Source organism: Myxocyprinus asiaticus, chromosome 13 (assembly GCF_019703515.2).
Source record: "Myxocyprinus asiaticus isolate MX2 ecotype Aquarium Trade chromosome 13, UBuf_Myxa_2, whole genome shotgun sequence".
NCBI lineage: Eukaryota > Metazoa > Chordata > Actinopteri > Cypriniformes > Catostomidae > Myxocyprinus > Myxocyprinus asiaticus.
In genome coordinates, this window is record NC_059356.1 from 15371042 (window position 1) to 15388658 (window position 17617).

At 36.3% G+C, this 17617-nt stretch overlaps 1 protein-coding gene across 2 annotated transcripts in view; it reads right to left on the reverse strand.

Moving 5' to 3' along the window:
* Positions 1 to 1119: 1119 nt before the first annotated feature.
* Positions 1120 to 17617, reverse strand: part of trip10a (thyroid hormone receptor interactor 10a) — a 58522-nt gene continuing 42024 nt past the window's right edge. The window contains exons 10-15 of one of the 2 annotated variants that reach the window (XM_051714859.1): positions 15568 to 15732; positions 7212 to 7321; positions 6871 to 7003; positions 4830 to 4918; positions 2622 to 2746; positions 1120 to 2536 (exon numbers count right to left, since the gene is read on the reverse strand). In XM_051714859.1, the coding sequence (XP_051570819.1) occupies positions 2385 to 2536; positions 2622 to 2746; positions 4830 to 4918; positions 6871 to 7003; positions 7212 to 7321; positions 15568 to 15732 (774 nt within the window). In that variant the 3' untranslated portion in view covers positions 1120 to 2384. The remainder of the gene's footprint in view (positions 2537 to 2621; positions 2747 to 4829; positions 4919 to 6870; positions 7004 to 7211; positions 7322 to 15567; positions 15733 to 17617) is intronic. The other variant, XM_051714860.1, reaches the window with a different exon arrangement.

The window sequence follows — 17617 nt, forward strand, 5'->3', positions numbered from 1 at the left end:
CAACTCATCAGCCCACAGAACATTCTCCCAAAAGGTTTGAGGATCATCAATGTGTTTTGGCAAAATCCAGAGAAGCCTTAATGTTCTTCTGGGTTAGCAGTGGTTTTTGCCACACTTCCATGGATGCCATTTCTGGCCAGTGTCTTTCTGATAGTGGAGTCATGAACAGTGATCTTTATTGACGCGAGAGAGGCCTGCAGTTCCTTGGATGTTGTCCTTGGCTTTTTTGTGACATCCTGGATGAGTCGTCGCTGTGCTCTTGGAGGAATTTTGGAAGGTCGGCCACTTCTGGGAAGGATCACTACTGTGCCAAATTTTCTCCATTTGGAGATAATGACTCACTGTGGTTCTTTGGAATCCCAGAAATAGCTTTGTAACCCTTCCCAGACTGATGTGTTTTAATCACCTTTTTTCTCATAATTTCTGAAATTTCTTTCGACCTTGGCATAGTGTGCTACAGGCTGAGACCTTTTAGCCAACTTCATGCTGCTGAAAAAGTTATATTTAAGTGTTGATTTGATTGAAAAGGGCTGGCAGTAATCAGGCCTGGGTGTGTCTAGTCCAGCTGAACACCATTATGAATGCAGTTACATAGATTTGGGGATTTAGTAACTAAGGGGGCAAATACTTTTTTCACACAGGCCCAGTTGGTATTGGAAAACATTTTTATTTAATTTTATAATGAATTGTTTTATTAATTGTAATTAATTATAATTCATTTTATTTTTTTATCACACATTATATGTTTTGCACATTTACAGTGAAATTCTTTTTTTTTTTTTCATATATCCCAGCTAAGCTGGGGTCAGAGTGCAGGGTCAGCCATGATACGGCACCCCTGGAGCAGATAGGGTCAAGGGCCTTGCTCAAGGGCCCAACAGTGGCATCTTGGCAGTACTGGGGCTTGAACCCCCAACCTTCTGATCAGTAACCCAGAGCCTTAACCGCTGAGTGCCTTTGATTTATGTTAGATTTTGTTTGAATTTTTTAAACAATTTAGGATAAGATATACACAAAAACAGAAGACATCAGGATGGGGCAAATACTTTTCCACAGTACTGTATATCTCTTTCCATAGTAGAGTAGAACAAAACACACGAGAAAAGACATGACATCATGTCAACTTGAAAATGTGCTGGACATTTATTAAGACAATAAAATAGTGGGTTCTGAATATGGTACAAAAAACAAGATTGAAGGCACCTTGACTTAGCCAAATATTAACAGTTCTGCCTTAGGATCCATCAAAGACAAACACAATGGAGAACATAGAAGCTTGTTTCCTTAGAAATCTACTCTTAACTATACTATCTTTATTCCTCAAGAATAAAAAGCTAATAAGACAATAGTGGTGTTATGCTAAAATATATTATTTCATATATGAAAATCCTAACTTTGTTTCTGTTGTCTAAAATAATCTTGTCATTTTGTCTTAGTAACAAGTACATTGTGCATCTTGTTAATCTATATGAAATAGCAAACGTGTGCAGTTTACCTCTTATATAAATGTGATTATCAATTAATATACAAACGTATTTATATCCTCAATAAATTATATTCTTTCAACAAACTATTTATGTACTATATACTTTTAGATTTGAGAACTGTGGCTTTATTCTGTAGATTCTGAGAAGGTTCTGATTGTCATAATTTTGTACTGCTGAGTATGTCATCGTGTGTATTTGTGGAACAGTCTTATATGGAAAAAAAAAAGACAATTATGACAACTACTTAATATTACTTGGGTGGAATTGTTCATGATTTTCATTTCACAAAAATGTTAGGTCTTATCAACTCATAGATGTGGTATTCAAACCATTGTTACTGCACACATACGGAAGCATTTTCAAGACTTGCTGTCGTAAAATGTTTTTGGCCATTCCGAAAAAATACTTCGTTAAATTGCTGCTTTTTTGCTATATTTCTGTCAGCAGAGATGGTCGGGATTTTTGCTCCTGTACAGACCCGAAATCATGTTATCTAGGTGCAGATGGAAGATATTTGTGGAGGCCATATTGAGTGGATCATTCAGACAAAATATAAAAAAAGCAGTTTTTTGATCCACAGACAGAATGCTATCAAAAGTCACCATGTAGTTAGCCACCACAGGAACTGATGTGTCTGTTAAGCTATAGTTGCTCAAGTACATGGCACCCTGCTACATCTTTTCCATGCATGTTAAATAACAGCTCATTTACTCAAATAAAGCACACCCTGAGAAATTCGCTTATCCTTAGGGGAAGGGTGTAGTGCAGTATTTCCTCCTAAATTCTCGTTCTGAGAGCAGCAGCAAGCCATGTTGGGCCGTAATGAGTGGTAATGTGAAGCTACTCATAGTGTTTGGTATAGTGCATCTCTGCTGCAGTGAGTGAAGGTAAAGGAGGTCATTTATTTAGGGTGATGGTAGCATAAGAAGTCGGTATGTAGCCCTCGTCTCCGTTGTTCCTGCGCACTCGAGTCCATCCGTCACCCTTATCCTCCTCTACTACAGCGAGAACCTCCCCTTCCTGCATGGATATGGTCCCCTCACTGGAGCCTTTAGACAGAGAATGGAGGTGAGTGTAAGAGAAAATGGGGTGGGTACAATATTCATAAGTACATAAGGATCTGTATAACTATACCTGGGAAATTGTAGAGTGCTGTGCATTGACCAATAGGTATAGGAAGTTCATCTTCCTCAAAGTCGTCATCAAATTCTGTGTAGATGGCCTGGGAAGGGTCAGTGTCATCTGAGAGGGCTACCGGACTAAAAAGAAAGACCAGTAAACAGTGACCATATTTACATGCACATGAAAATTCAGATTAATATTGGAATTTGGTCATATTCTGACTATGCATGCATAAATGTAAAAAAAAAAAAGTTTTTTTTTTAAATGTATCCTATAATTCTTGTTTCTAGAATTCGGAGTTAGACAGCTGGCATAGTAATCAGAATTATGTGTCATGTAAACTCGTCGTTCGGATTATCCACACTGAAAATCCTAATCAGTTGACTACTTGATTGAGTAAACTCATTCCCTCTATTGAATTGAGTAATGGTGTCTCCAAAATTTGTTTAATTTAGTTCACTTAACTTGGTGATTAAATAGTATGAACTTAACTCTTTAAGTTAAAGTAACTAGATGCAAGTAGACCTAACTCAGATTTGCAATTTAAAATGTTGTTTCTACTTAATTTGAATTGAATGGACTCAAATTTAGTTAATAAAATAACACATCTTAAATAAAGATTAACTAATTATAGGTCAATCATTAAATAAACTTTTTATTAAATAAAAGGGATAGTTCACCCAAAAATGAAAATTCTCTCATAATTTATTCACCCTCATGCCATCCCAGATGTGTATGACTTTCTTCCATCTGCTGAATTCAAATGAAGATTTTTAGAAGATTTTCTCAGCTCTTCTGGTTCATACAATGCAAGTGAATGGGTGTCAAAACTGTGAAGCTCCAAAAATCACATAAGTCAGCATAAAAGTGAACCATAAGACTCCAGTGGTTAAATTAATGTCTTCTGAAGTGATATGATAGGTGTGGGTAAGAAACAGATCAATATTTAAGTCCTTTTTTAATATAAATTCTTCTCACTGCTCAGTCAATCTCCACTTTAACTTTCACGTTCTTCTTCTTCTGTTTTTGGTGATTTACATTCTTCCAGCATACCGCCCCCTAGTGGTCAGGGAGAAGAATTTCTAGCAAAAATAGGACTTAAATATTGATCTTTTTCTCACCAACACCTATCATATCACTTCTTAAGATATGGATTAAACCACTGGAGTCTTATGGATTACTTTTATGCTGCCTTTATGTGCTTTCTGGAGCATCAACATTTTGGTACCCATTCACTTGCATTGTATGGACATAAAGAGATATTAAGGTAATCTTCTTAATCTTCTTCTAAAAATCTTCATTTGTGTTCTGTAAAAGAAAGTCTTGCACATCTGGGATAGCACGAGGGTGAGTAAATGATGAGAATTTTAATTGTGGGTGAACTATCTCTGTAATTCTCCACAGAAATGCACAGACACATACTTTAGTTGCACATGCACATCGAGAACTAAGAACTGATCAAACACAGATCACCTTAATGGTAACATCACATGAAACAACTATTTGCAACAAAACAACATAATACTACAAAAGAGCTAAAACCTCTAAGAATTCTTAATAACAACTATTTAAATGCCCCCATACTGTATGTTCCCATTGACCAAAGAAAAATGACTAAATAATTCTAGCGCAAGGCATTATGGGTATTCCCCAAAGCCTCAACTTGTTGTACTCAACAGTTTGAGTTATTAAAACTTAAAATCTTAAGTCTATAGATTTTTAACAAAAACAAGTTCAAGGAACATAAGCTATTTGAGTTATGAGCCAAAAACTTGTCATTTCAAGTAATGTTTAATTAAGACAATTTGATTTTTTTTTTTTTTGATTTTAAGGTGAAAACATTCTTTTTTACAAACCAATACAAATCTTTATACAACAGGTGAAAGCAACTTAAGATTCTCATGACCTACATTTTGCAGTTCATTGCTCTCTTATGTGCTGTTGTCAAAGAGAGGAATGAGAATTATTGAGGTGTTTAGATTACTGTGCAGAATTACTAAAAATAGCGAGCATCTCCAGTATTTATTTCCACAAGACAAACAAGTGAAATGAGTGTGCATGTCTTATTGTATTTGGAATATTTGTATGTATACAGGAATGTTACAATGCCAGTAAAACATTTATACCTCTTTTAGGAACAAAGGATTTACCAGAACCCGGACCTTAATCAGAAAAAGATGTGCATGCAAATGTGGTTACTTTGTTTAAAAGAAAACTTACCTGTTGTGGTTAGGGGCACCGTTATTGTTCAGAGAGTGAGTCGAGTATCGTATTGAGTCTCCTCTGCCCCCTGCTTCTGTGAGCCAGGACTACAACAAACAAAGTTGTGTGTTGTGTTTACATGTACAGTTCTGCTGATATGGTTACATAACCATCAAATAAGCATAAAAAAAAAAAAAACACAAAAAAAACAAGAGCGACCTTAACATTGTTCATTTATTACCTTTTTTTTTTAGTAATGCCCTGATGAAGCATGATCTGACATAAGAGACATTTATTCCACAAGACAAAATAACTGAATTTACCACTACACACTACCACTACAAACCTGTTTGAAAGTTTACATATCCAGGATTTTTCCTGCACTGAAAATTTTTCGGCAGCCACCGAATCAAATTTTAAGAGATAAAGCACCAAGCAAGATGGATAAGTGCTAAATCAGTATGCTTCTCATGTGGTACGCGGATGTGCACGGGGTGATTGAAGACTGGTATCACTTGCATGTCACGCGATCCACCAAGAGTCTCTCGCGCAAGTGATGAGCTCTTCTCTATCCTACTGCTGTAAACTGGAGCACGTGTGCGCGTGTCATCCTGGCGTTCCTCAATATGCGACCTCCGGTAACAGGATAGCGCAGAGCAGATCACATATGTGAATAAACTGGGCTTCCCTCGATATCATAGCACATAACAAACCTCATGCGACCTATTTGAATTCTACATGAAAATTTACTATTTTAAAGCGCTATGGAGCAATTCAACCATTTAAAACAACTACAGCACTGACATTCTGAACAGCACTGATGAGGTGCACCAGCCTCAATTACAAGACTTTTCACATCTACACAACACCCTTACTAACATTTACCACAGTAAACCTTAATAGATTCTTTCATTACAACTGTGGTAGATGTATTAAAGTTTAGACACGTGTTTAGGCTATTGTTTTTTCATAACAGTTTATTTTTTAAGAAAGACTACCTAACTAACAACTGAGAAGCAATCCATGGTCTTAACTATGGTAAACACAAGGGCAAGTAGGTTACAATGTAGAATATAAATGATGAAGAAAGTCATGTGTATTGGAATATATTTCCTGTTCTGATGGTGTTTGATATTAGGAAACAAACTGGCCTGGTTTGGCTTCAAATATTCCTAGAATCACAAGGATTCCTAAATTATTAAGAGTCTGATAAAAAGAAAAACAATATCTGAACAAACATATTTACTATAGAAGCACAGTCCCAAATCAATAAAGTGGTTTACTCGTGAATTTTATAACTTGCCCTATAGAAATAAGGTAAGTTAGTTTGATTTCCCATTGCACCTTGAAATACAAAAAACTCTGTTGAGTTCAGAAGTTTCTAGATACTCAGATGATCAAAAATAAATAATATTCATTATAAACATGAAATGCAACAACTTCTTAAATATTCATTGCAATTAGAAAAAACTCAAAATGATCGCAAAATCGCAATGAACGTGTTCATCGACGACTCAAGCCGTGTTTATTTAAAAATCGCAGTTACAGTAAGGTACTTACAATGGAAGTGCCAGTCCAAAAACTACACACATTAAAAATACACACATTTTCAAGTACACAGGCACAGGACGTAAATATTATGTGTGTTAACATGACTATAGTGTGATAAAATCTTTATTCTACATGATTATAGTGTGAGAAATCTGCTTGTTGCTTATGCCACAAATGGGGTCGAGCTTAACTTGTATTGAACCTATAATATTCCTTGAACATCATGTGTTACATCCGAGCATAAATGACTGTTTGCATCCTTTTTTTGTGATAGTTTTAACCAGATATTTTGTGTAATTTCAATTATTATATTTATATTATGGAATGTATTAAAATACTTGTTATGCAGCTTCTTATTTAGGGCAGTACTAAATAAAAAAAACTATTAAGTCTTAATTTAAAAAAATATCAGATTATGCAAGGTGCATGTAAACTTATGAGAAAAGGGGTATGTAAACTTAAGAGCACAACTGTATATAAAGATTTACAGAGACTGTGAAACTGAAACCTCATATTTGCCGAGTTCTCCTCTCAGTCTCTCCATGTTTTGTGATGTCTGAGTGATCTGAGGGGCCAAACTGGCAGGATCACCCATCTGAGGGTTTTTTTCATACACATCTTTCATCTTTCCCAGAGCCTCACTGCATGGAAAAATAAATATATTCAAGACAGAGAGAGATAAAGACAAACAGACTGAGACAGTTACACATGACACTCAACACCACTGATTGCTCAAAGACCTGAAGAGATCAGTAAACAAAGCCCAGACACTCCAGTAACCCTGAGGATTCAGCTGTGGCTGGTTGTCATAGTGATGGCTGTCGGAGAGATGGTAGCTGTGTGGCTCACCTCTGATCCATTTCCTTCTGCAGCTCTTTGCTGATGTCATCGATCTTCTGCTGCAAGCGTTTCCTGCGCTGCTCAGGTGGGAGATGGGTAAAGCCCTCAGAGTCCACAGGCTGAGGAGATGGGCAAAGAGATGATGTCATTCACATAAAACACACTCAGACACACCTCCAACACCACAAGCTAAGCAGACATAGACGTGAACCTGAGAACCCATGGTGCAAGAGCTCAGTTCTGCAGTAGGAAAAGCTGCAATGAAGCAACTGATCACCAAGGTAATTATACTGCCAGTTACAATTGTTCTACTTAAACACAACAAGCATGTTACATAGCTGCATAGTTTAAAGATTTCTTGAGAGGTACAGTACCAGTCAAAAGTGAATGCATGTTTCTCATGATCTTCAAGGAATGTTCTGGGTTCAATACAAGTTAAGCTCAATCAACAGCATTTCAAAATGTTAAAAGGTGCTGTAAGTGATATTATCATGGAAAAGTATGCAAAAAAAGTCCTACTCCCTTAAAGATTTGAGTGAAATAAGTGTCCTGAGATATCTCAGATATCTCTGTGACAGCTGTAGACTATGTAAACAGCGGACACTGACGCTTTTCACCGGTCAATCACTGTGCTCGTTCTCATAGTGTTGTATATAAAATTATCTTTGGAGGGCGGGGATTTGGAATAAGGGGGCATGGCTAATTCAATGGCTCAGTCATGTGAAGCTTCAGAATGGCAAAATCGCTTACAGCACCTTCAATTACCAAAAAATTATTAACTCATTACAGTAATCACAGTAAGGCACTTATAATGGAACTGAATGGGGCCAGTCCATAAATGTTCAAATACATACAGTTTCAAAAGTATTGCCACAAGTAGGGCTGCAACTAACAATTATTTTAATAATTGATTAATCTAACGATTACTGGAACGATTATTCAACTATTCGGCAATTATTGCAAAGATTAATAATTAGCTCTTAACCGATTATTCAGCTTGTGCCCTGACTTAAAAGGTTGTATTAAACATGCTTACTCACAATAAAGAGGACAAAATCATCTTTTAAACATACCTATAAATGACATTCACTGAATTAAAGGGGGAAAAATACTTTTTATGAAGTTTAATTCAGTAAAGAAATTCACTGCACAAAATCCTATTGTTATCAAGTGTTTGTCTTGTTTTCCATTTAAAATTGTCTAAAAATCCTTAACAAGATACACTTACTTGAGAAGCAACATATAAGATATTTAGACTTGCTTAAAGAGAATGTATCTTAAATATAAGTGGATTTTGTATATAAGTGGATTTTTTCACTTTGTTATAATTCTGCAAGTGCAGTAAAGACAAAATATACTTATTCAAGATCTATTCTCTAAAAGCAAGTCTAAATATCGTATATGCTGCTTCTCAGCTGAATGCATCTTTTTTTTTTAAAGGATTTTTAGATATTTTAAAATATTTGTATTTTTAATATTATATTCAGCATTCTCGGATAACAGTTTTTTCTTCTGCAGTGTTGCTCCTAAAGTAAATGTACATTGTTTTAAAGGAGTTTTAGATATTTATTTTGGAAAACAAGCCAAAACAAAAACAAATCAAAAACGTATTTTATTGCAGTGTATAATGGGGCGAAGACTCTCACCTTTCTGTTCACTTCAATCCAACTTTAACTCACAAAAAACAAAACTCTCTCATTAATAAAGCTGTGTATTGCCAATTTTTTTTTCACAATAAAAAAGCACAGTCACACATATATTATGATTAAATAAGTCGTGAGCCATCACGTTATAATCCAGCTGCAGCAAGCGTGCAGAGATGAGCGTCCCCGTGACAGAGTGTGCATCAGCCGGGTGCAGTTTCAATCTCTCCCCCTTAGATCGGGACACTTCGCACAACTCATAGAAGAGGTGCTTACCGCACAGAGAAATGCCAATTTGGGAGTTTGTAGTTATTTACATGACCTGCTTCTGTATTATTTGAACTTTATTAAAGCTATAACACATTAAATATAACTGCATTAAAGATGTAACGCTGTTTCTTTAATGATGCTCAACATGCAAGTCTTGCTTCAACGGAGCGGCAGCTCCAGCTCCACTTATTCCACAATGAGAGTGCTTCTGTATTTACTTATTTTGTGTTTTTGTATTATAATTCCCTCATACTTTGCGATCTACATCACCTAAAGCTGTCTGGAAAGTTTAGAGTGCATCTGGACTGTGAACTGTGTAATTCTTCCTCTCCTCAGTCAGGTGTGATCTGCAGTGCTTCTCTCACGTGTCATCATTAGAGTTTAATATGATCTCATGTTCATGACATCAAACGACTATTCGACAACTAAAATTATTGTCGATAACGTCGACTAAAATGATATATGTGTTAAAATGATTTTTGTGTTATAAAATCACTTACTCTCCTTATCTTCGTTGTCATGACAATGAAAAGCCAGTGAACCCTGGAATCTGGTAAACGCCGTAACGCTAGTCATTCTCTGATTTTATCACACTAAAAATCATGTTGCTGATGACTGAGCTTAAGTAGTACTGAACCTGAAACATTCTTTCAAAAACATAAAAACCTTTTGATCTAAAGGCTTATGCTTAAAACACTTTTATGCTGAAATTAGGTTATTGAGGGCTGAGTATACTTCGGTTTTCAGCGTTGCTGATCGTTCCTCGCACAGTATGCATGACGCAAATTTCGGCACCAGCACAGTCTGCAGGGCCTGACCGCATGCGGCCAAGATTTTCTCGACTCGTGGACGTGGTCCTCGTCTGTGCGGATCGTCAGTGCCGGCCATCAACTGTACTAAAAAGAGTATCACAAGCATCTGTTCGCTTGCGGTCAGAAGAGTATACTCAAAGTCATTGCATGCCCAGATTTCTACTACTCGGGCCTGACTCAAGATACAAGTTGTTTTTGCACTCATTTCTGTACAAAAAGCAAACCGGGTGGCTGCATCTTTAAATTGGTTGAGAGAATGCCAAGAGTGTACGAAGCTGTTGTAAGGCAAAGGGAGGCTATTTTGAAGATGCTAAAATATAAGATAGTTTTGATTTGTTTAATATTTCATGGTTACTGCATAATCCCATACTTCTGTTTGTACAATTTCATACAGTAGTTTTCATGACTCACAATTAACTAAAGTGTGGAAAATAGTAACAAATAATGAATAAAAAAAAAAAAAAAAAGTATATTTTGTCTTTACTGCACTTGCAGAAGTATAACCAAGTGAAAAAATACACTTATATACAAAATACATTTCTATTTAAGATACATTCTCTTAAAGCAAGTCTTAATATCTTATATGTTGCTTTTCAAGTAAATGTATCTTGTTTTAAGGATTTTTAGACAATTTTAAATGGAAAACAAGACAAAAACACTTGATAACAATAGGATTTTGTGCAGTGAATTTCTTTACTGAATTAAACTTCATAAAGTATTTTTTTTTTCTTTAATTCAGTGAATGTCATTTAGAGGTATTTTTAAAAGATGATTTTGTCCTCTTTATTGTTAGTAAGCATGTTTAATACAACCTTTTAAGTCAGGACACAAGCTGAATAATCGGTTAAGAGCTAATGATTAATCGTTGCAACAATCACCGAATAGTCGAATAATCGTTATAATAATTGTTAGATTAATCGATAATCAAAATAATCGTTAGTTGCAGTTCTAATGAGTAGGTGTTAAAACATTTGCCTGGTACTGTATCTTACAGAGAATTTCTTCATATAGGCAATAAATGAAATTAACAGCAACCCTCAATTACAATTTAGATCTTGTGCATAGATTTTCAATGCAGCTTTAAAGCATGTCCAATACAGTACACCATAACAGCCTGGCTTAAGCATCAATCAACAAATTCTTTGTTTATATGCCTCTGTGTTGCAGTTTCTCACCATGGAACAGCTTGTCATTGCTTAACAACCAAGATGTATAGTGTACTGTAAATAAACCCAGAGGTTGCTGTGCTTTCAGCTGAGAATGGCCACCTCTACATTAGACATTTATAGAAAATTCAAATCACAAGATCATGACACATGAGAGTTAATATGGGAAAATCAGTGTAGAGGTGGTCATATGTGACCCAAAACAGATTAATTAAAAAGAGCCAGTGAAACATGTATACGGCACACATGGCCCACACCACGTTAAAATTGACTACCGTGAGCTTCTCTGGAGTAAACTGAGGAAGAGAGAGAAACAGACGGTTTAAGCTGGTGTCACACTAGCCAAGTTTTCCACTGACTTGTAGTTGTAAGCCTTATTTACATTGACTTGATGTATTTGTTCTAGTGATCTGAGAGGCCAGAAAATCAATCAGCTTAGATAGAAAGAGACTGATTAACACACAAAGCAACCAATAACATTTTTTAGTGTGCCTTTAGTGGCAGGCTTATATGACATACTTTAAACCACAATAATAGGCTAACATGGACTCAAAGCTGAAAAAGCAATTCTGCTCATTTATATTTAGTTTATACCTCAGACAAGGCTTTCTTTTAAAGATTTAATGCCACTAAAGCCTGGTGCACACTATACAATTTTTACAGTCCTTTACAATTGTAAAACTGTATGATATGATCCCAGAGATCTTGGGTATAAGTCATGGCACCCTGCATCATTATGTCAGAAGGTATGATACACATCGTAGTCAAGATTTTGGTCCCAATTGTCCCAATTAACAGTGTTGACTGGGTGTTTGATCTCATCTGGCTGTCGTAGGAGCAGTCTCACTGCACTGCAAAATTTCTGGCACTGCCAAGATTCATCACAAAGGCAATGAAGAAAATGGACATTTTTTTTGACAGTCAAAGGAATAGACTGTTTGTGAACATGTCACACTAAACGATCAAAGACTGACAATTTTGTACAGATTCGTAAAGTGTGAACCTGGTTTAAAAAAGACAGTATTCCGGGTTTAATTTAAGTTGAGCTCAAAAGACAGCATTTGTAGCATAATCTTGATTTCCACAAAAATTCACTGAAGTCGTCTCTCATTTATTTAAAAATTGCAGATACAGTAAGGCACTTACAATGGAAGTAAATGGGGACAGTCCAGAAACGTTAAAATACACAGTTTCAAAAGCATAGCCACATGGAGTATACATTATATATGTAAACATGATTTTAGTGTAATAAAACTGCTTCCTAACCTTATCAGTGTAAAGTTCTATCCAACATTACAACTTTGTTGCCATTACGATGCAATGCTGGTAAACCCTATTAGCAATTGTTTCACACTTTAATTATATAGAACAGAGATTTTATCACACTAGTCATATTAACATGTATAATGTTTATGTCTAGAGGCTGCACTTTTGAAACGGTGTGCATTTTAACCTGGCAAAGCTTGTCAAATCCAGTGATGAGTTTATTCTCAAAGGTGCTAACTGTAGCAAACCGGCACCTTGGAAACATGACTTTGTTTCCAGGAGTCTGGTGCATTCAGATTCACAGATGTAGCATAAAGTCAGGCAATCAGATTTCTACTGCCAATTTTCAACTAGATCTTGCCATTTGTGTGTGCAAAAATTTTGTTATCCATGGTGTTTTTCTGGGGTTCACGTAAACTTAAGAAGGCAGAGACAGAGCGGTCTATTTTTATTGAATGCAAGTCTTGTCTGCTTCAGTGAAAACAAGTGCCCCCTGCACACATAGCATACATTTTCTAATGCGAGCCACTTGGGTACAAATACACACATTCACAAGACAAGTCACTGCATTCTAACTCAGTTATGAAAACTTGTTACATTTGTGTGGTGCTTCCCTTCTTATTTTGGTGAACTTTACATTTATTTGCTGTCAGTATGGGACGTTCAAGAGAATCGTTAAGAAATGTCAGGAGAAGCGGTTTAATTTTCACTCCACTTCTTCATCGGCAAGTATGACAAACTTGCTGATATACTGGGGCAAGTTTCAGCAACAACACTAGTTTTTTTTCTTTAGTGATGAGAATATGCTCTTTGCTACTTCTATGGCTCTACAAATTCCAAGAAATTTAGCTGTTGTTGAGCAAAGCACCAAAATCCAATGAAAAGGAATGAGAAATAAGCAAGTAAAGATTGTAATATAACAGTTTTGAATCGCAATACACTAAACAAATCGCAATAATAACGTATAACAACCCAGATATCAATACTAATTTGTATCGCCAGGTCCCTGCTGATTTCCACCTTTACTCGGTAGGTGTGACATCCAGTGTTTCCCATTATTACACTTCACATAATAACATAAATGATCTCTAACACTGTGTTTTGCACCATTGCTTCGGCAAAGCATCTTTCACTCCCAGTCAGTCAGCCGCCCCCCACACACAATGCTTGCATACACGCACGCATTGGAACCAATTATCTAACATTAACATTATTACCAGCGGCTCTGACAATGTAACTATTTTCGGCATCTGAGGAGCAAGCTCAACACAGGTAACCACTTTTGCTTCATTTCTTTGATGGCACACAGGGCTCGACATTAACGCTTGTCTGGGACAAGTGGATTTTTGAAGGGGCAAGTGAAAGAATTTTACTTGCCCGACTGGACAAGCTGACTGATTAAAACTGACTGAAAAAAAATAAATAACCAGCTATATTTGTGATAGCTTAGGCCTGTGTCACTTATTAGAAAGTTCATATTCTTATTCTGCTGTTGAAAGAAATGAAGAGCGCATAATTTTATAATTCACTAGCGATCTAGTAAAAGCTACGCCCTGGCGGCATATGTGTGTGTGCTGAAAATGCTCGCACTAATGCGCACCTGAACGGTCAAATACATTTCAAAATTGGTGAGTTATTCATGTAAAACACAGAGAGTGATGTCTAAAGTGAACGTAAACAGCAGAGAAAAAAGCGGATTTGTATTAAAATGTTGGACTTGTAAGTATAAATGTAAGCTAATAGACCTGCTGCCATCTAGTGAGTCATTATAACAATCAAACAACCACAACAATAAAACAAGACAACACTCACTGCTATTGACTGGATAACTTTAGTGGCTTTAAAAAGTATTCATGTATTATAATCAAACAGTAAAGACAAGTAGTAGTTTTATGTTGCATTTCATTCTGAATGTTTACTTGAATGCTTGATAGCCTACTGCTGTTAAAAACTTTTAAAGCTGTTAAATAAAGCACTTAATTTTCTTAATTTGTATTATTTTTAATCTATTTCTATTCATTGCTGTTTTATATAGTTATTTTATTACTGACTGTTTAATAGTCTTGAATAATTAAAAACTTGAAACCATTCTTCCATAATTAACATATTAGTTAGTGTTATTATTTGTTGTGGTTTTGAAGCTGGTATTGAGAATCATCATATTTCACTACCGACTATTGATATATTAGTATTGTGATAATGTATAGCCTTTATTGTACATGGTAGATCTTGCTGCAATAACATGATGAAAAAGTAGATCTTATTCCATAGAAGTGTGAGCACCCCTGCTGTAAATGACGGCGTTGGAGGCTTTTCTTTATTTGACAAACATACATAACATTAAATAATTATCATATGACAACAGCCTCCTCCCCCACCAAGTGCAGTTTACTTTTCTGTCGCAGAGAATTGAGTTGATTGCATAGGTACACTATTAGGTTGGGCATCGGTCATAATTTTAGAAAAATATACAACATGTTTTTGACGTTACTTCAGCATGTAACTTAAATGTCCTTTTTTCTCTCCGGACAAGTAAGTGAATGACCAATTTATTTGTCCGGAGGAAAAGCGCATGTCAATGCTTAATGTCGAGCCTTGGCTCAAATGTATGCTTTAGTCGATTTTATAATTTGACCATTTGTGAACTGTGTTAAACTCCATCTCGTTTATGCTTTGTGGGTGTGACTTTTTTGCCGTGTCATCACCATTCATATCTATATATGTCATAATGTGTTTATGATTAAATTACTACTAGAGCACAACATTTTTACAAGTGCACAAAGTCTAGGTCTAGCCTCTTAATTTTGCTCTCAAAGTGCAGATTAATGCATTTAACTTTAAAATGTACAAAATCCGAGGGCCGAGGTCCACATACCACAGTCTCACAAAATCCTGTGGGAAACACTAGACATCCCTTACAAAAAGGGATGTTTTGAGTCGACTAGTGTGACGCCAGTCTTAGCTAAACCTCAAGAAGTGCCGTTTAAAAGAGTGTGGCAGGAACAGGTGAAGAGCTGGTGTTCTTGTGGATTAGGATCATAGGATGAGTGGTGAAAAGCAATGATTTCTACTAATTAATGACCATTCAAGTGCACATGACCGTTAATTAGACCCGGATCAATCTAGGCTTTTCAAATGGCAGCTGAATTACTTAAAGAGATGTGCCGGCATCAGCACACAGGTTTAGTCTGACTCCTGACCTACTCACCGTTCTTTTGAGGGTCCGGAAGGAAGAGATTCTGGGTTTGACTGTCTTATTGATTTCCTTCAAATAGTACGACAGGGGGTCCCGGCCAAACTTGGGGGAGGGGGGTCCGTTAGCGGGCGAGGGGGTGGGGGGTGTCGAGAAAGGACTGAGTGAGGACGAGGGGAGCTGGGACAGACACCAGGCACAAACACAGAGGGACACAGGGTCAGGACAGCAGGAGAGGGGACAGAGGGGGAAAAAACAAACAAAAAAGACATATGACAAGGGAAAAGAAAGAGACACCATCAAACACCTCAAAGCAACATCAAAACGAGGACAAAAATGGATCAACCTTCAGCAAGAGCCAGTAGAAGCAAGACAAAGAATACCCAGCCCACCAACAGCCCAAAATCCAAAGCAAAAGTCCCCAAACCAGCAATGCAATCAGCCAGATGAAGATGCAAACAATGGCTCCATAAGCAAACACTCAAGTCCTGACCTTCCACAATTGATAATGTTGCCTTTAAGTCATGTTGGAATGATTGTATTTTCGAGATAAGTACACTTCAATGGCACCAAGATGTTGTAATTACCAATGGGAAACTCTGGATTTTTTGGAGCCTGAACTTTCCAAGTTGGGGGCATGTCAATAAAATAATAATAATGGAAGCTAATTGCTATTAGTCATAATTAAGTTTTCACGGTGAATGTTTCAACATGAATGTACAATTTAATTTTGTACACGTTGCTGATGAAAAATAGCTATAAAGCTAGCCCAAAAATAATGCTCATTTAGTAGATTTATGAGGCAGCAGGCATGTGTAACAAAACCATCACTCTCTGTTGCAGCACAAGAATGATAAAATACATAAAGCAGAGGTGCCCAAACATTTTCTTATGAAGGGCCAAAAGTAAACATTGCATATATTAAACTGTATTATTTTAAAATTAAATATGAATACTACAAAACACAGAGAACTCTAATATTTAAATCATCAATTGTCCTATTATACTTGCACAATGCACATAATTGATTTCAATATAATTTGTATGTATGTTGTGTCTCTCTCATTTGTGAGTCACTTTGGATAAAATGTCTGCTAAACGAGTAAATGTAAGCGTCTCTTAAAACATGGTTACTGTCTCTTTAAGAACAGCGTTCTGTGCAGTTTTGGAGAGATGAAGATACAATGGCATGATGTAATACTATCAAGTATTATATTGTTTTGTTTTGTGACAAAGAGGATATTAAAGATATTTCTTATCATAGACCTAGGCTACACACTGTCCTGGATTTCACTCAGTAGTACCATTTATTGGGACTGCCAAATGTAATAGGATTATTGAATTAAACAATGCTGTGAAATGTTTTTTGCACAGTTAATGCATTTAGCCTGCCTACTTTTATTTGACATTTTTCCTGTTGTGATATCAAAAACTTGAATTGTACTTTTGCTTCTTTTCATAAGAGGCGATTATGCTGAATGCATTACATTATGAAAGGAAATAAAAGCTACGAAGCACATTTCTGCAATTTAAAAAATTGAGAAGCCTATTCATTTCGTTGACTACAACATATGATTATGATTAAGAACCTGCCGAAATATGGCATTGTATTTTATGGTTATTAAAAACTTGCAGCTATCTGTTTTAGGCAGATAGTTGCAAGTAAACGAGATATCCTCACGTTTGACAAACGAATTACTGTATGATGCACACAGATGTTATACACACCCCAAAACGGGTTTTAGTCAGAATAAGATGATGAAATATGAAGAATTAGTTTACTGCATTACCGTTTTTGTCTAGCTGGCAGGGCAGAAAAGGGATTTTTAAGAGTACTGGTCTGTTCACTTATAGTGCTTGTCGTAATGTTGTGAGGTGTTTGGAGTGAATGGAACCGTTGTTTATATTGAAATGCTCCCTCACCTGACTTTATTAAGCCCGCTTCATGGGTGCGCTTCAGTGGGCACGTTCATGCGGATATCCACAATATTTTCAGCGAGTCCACTGTATTTTGACAGGTGGGCAGAACTTCCGGTTGGCTAGCGGAAGTATTGTTTTGTGTACA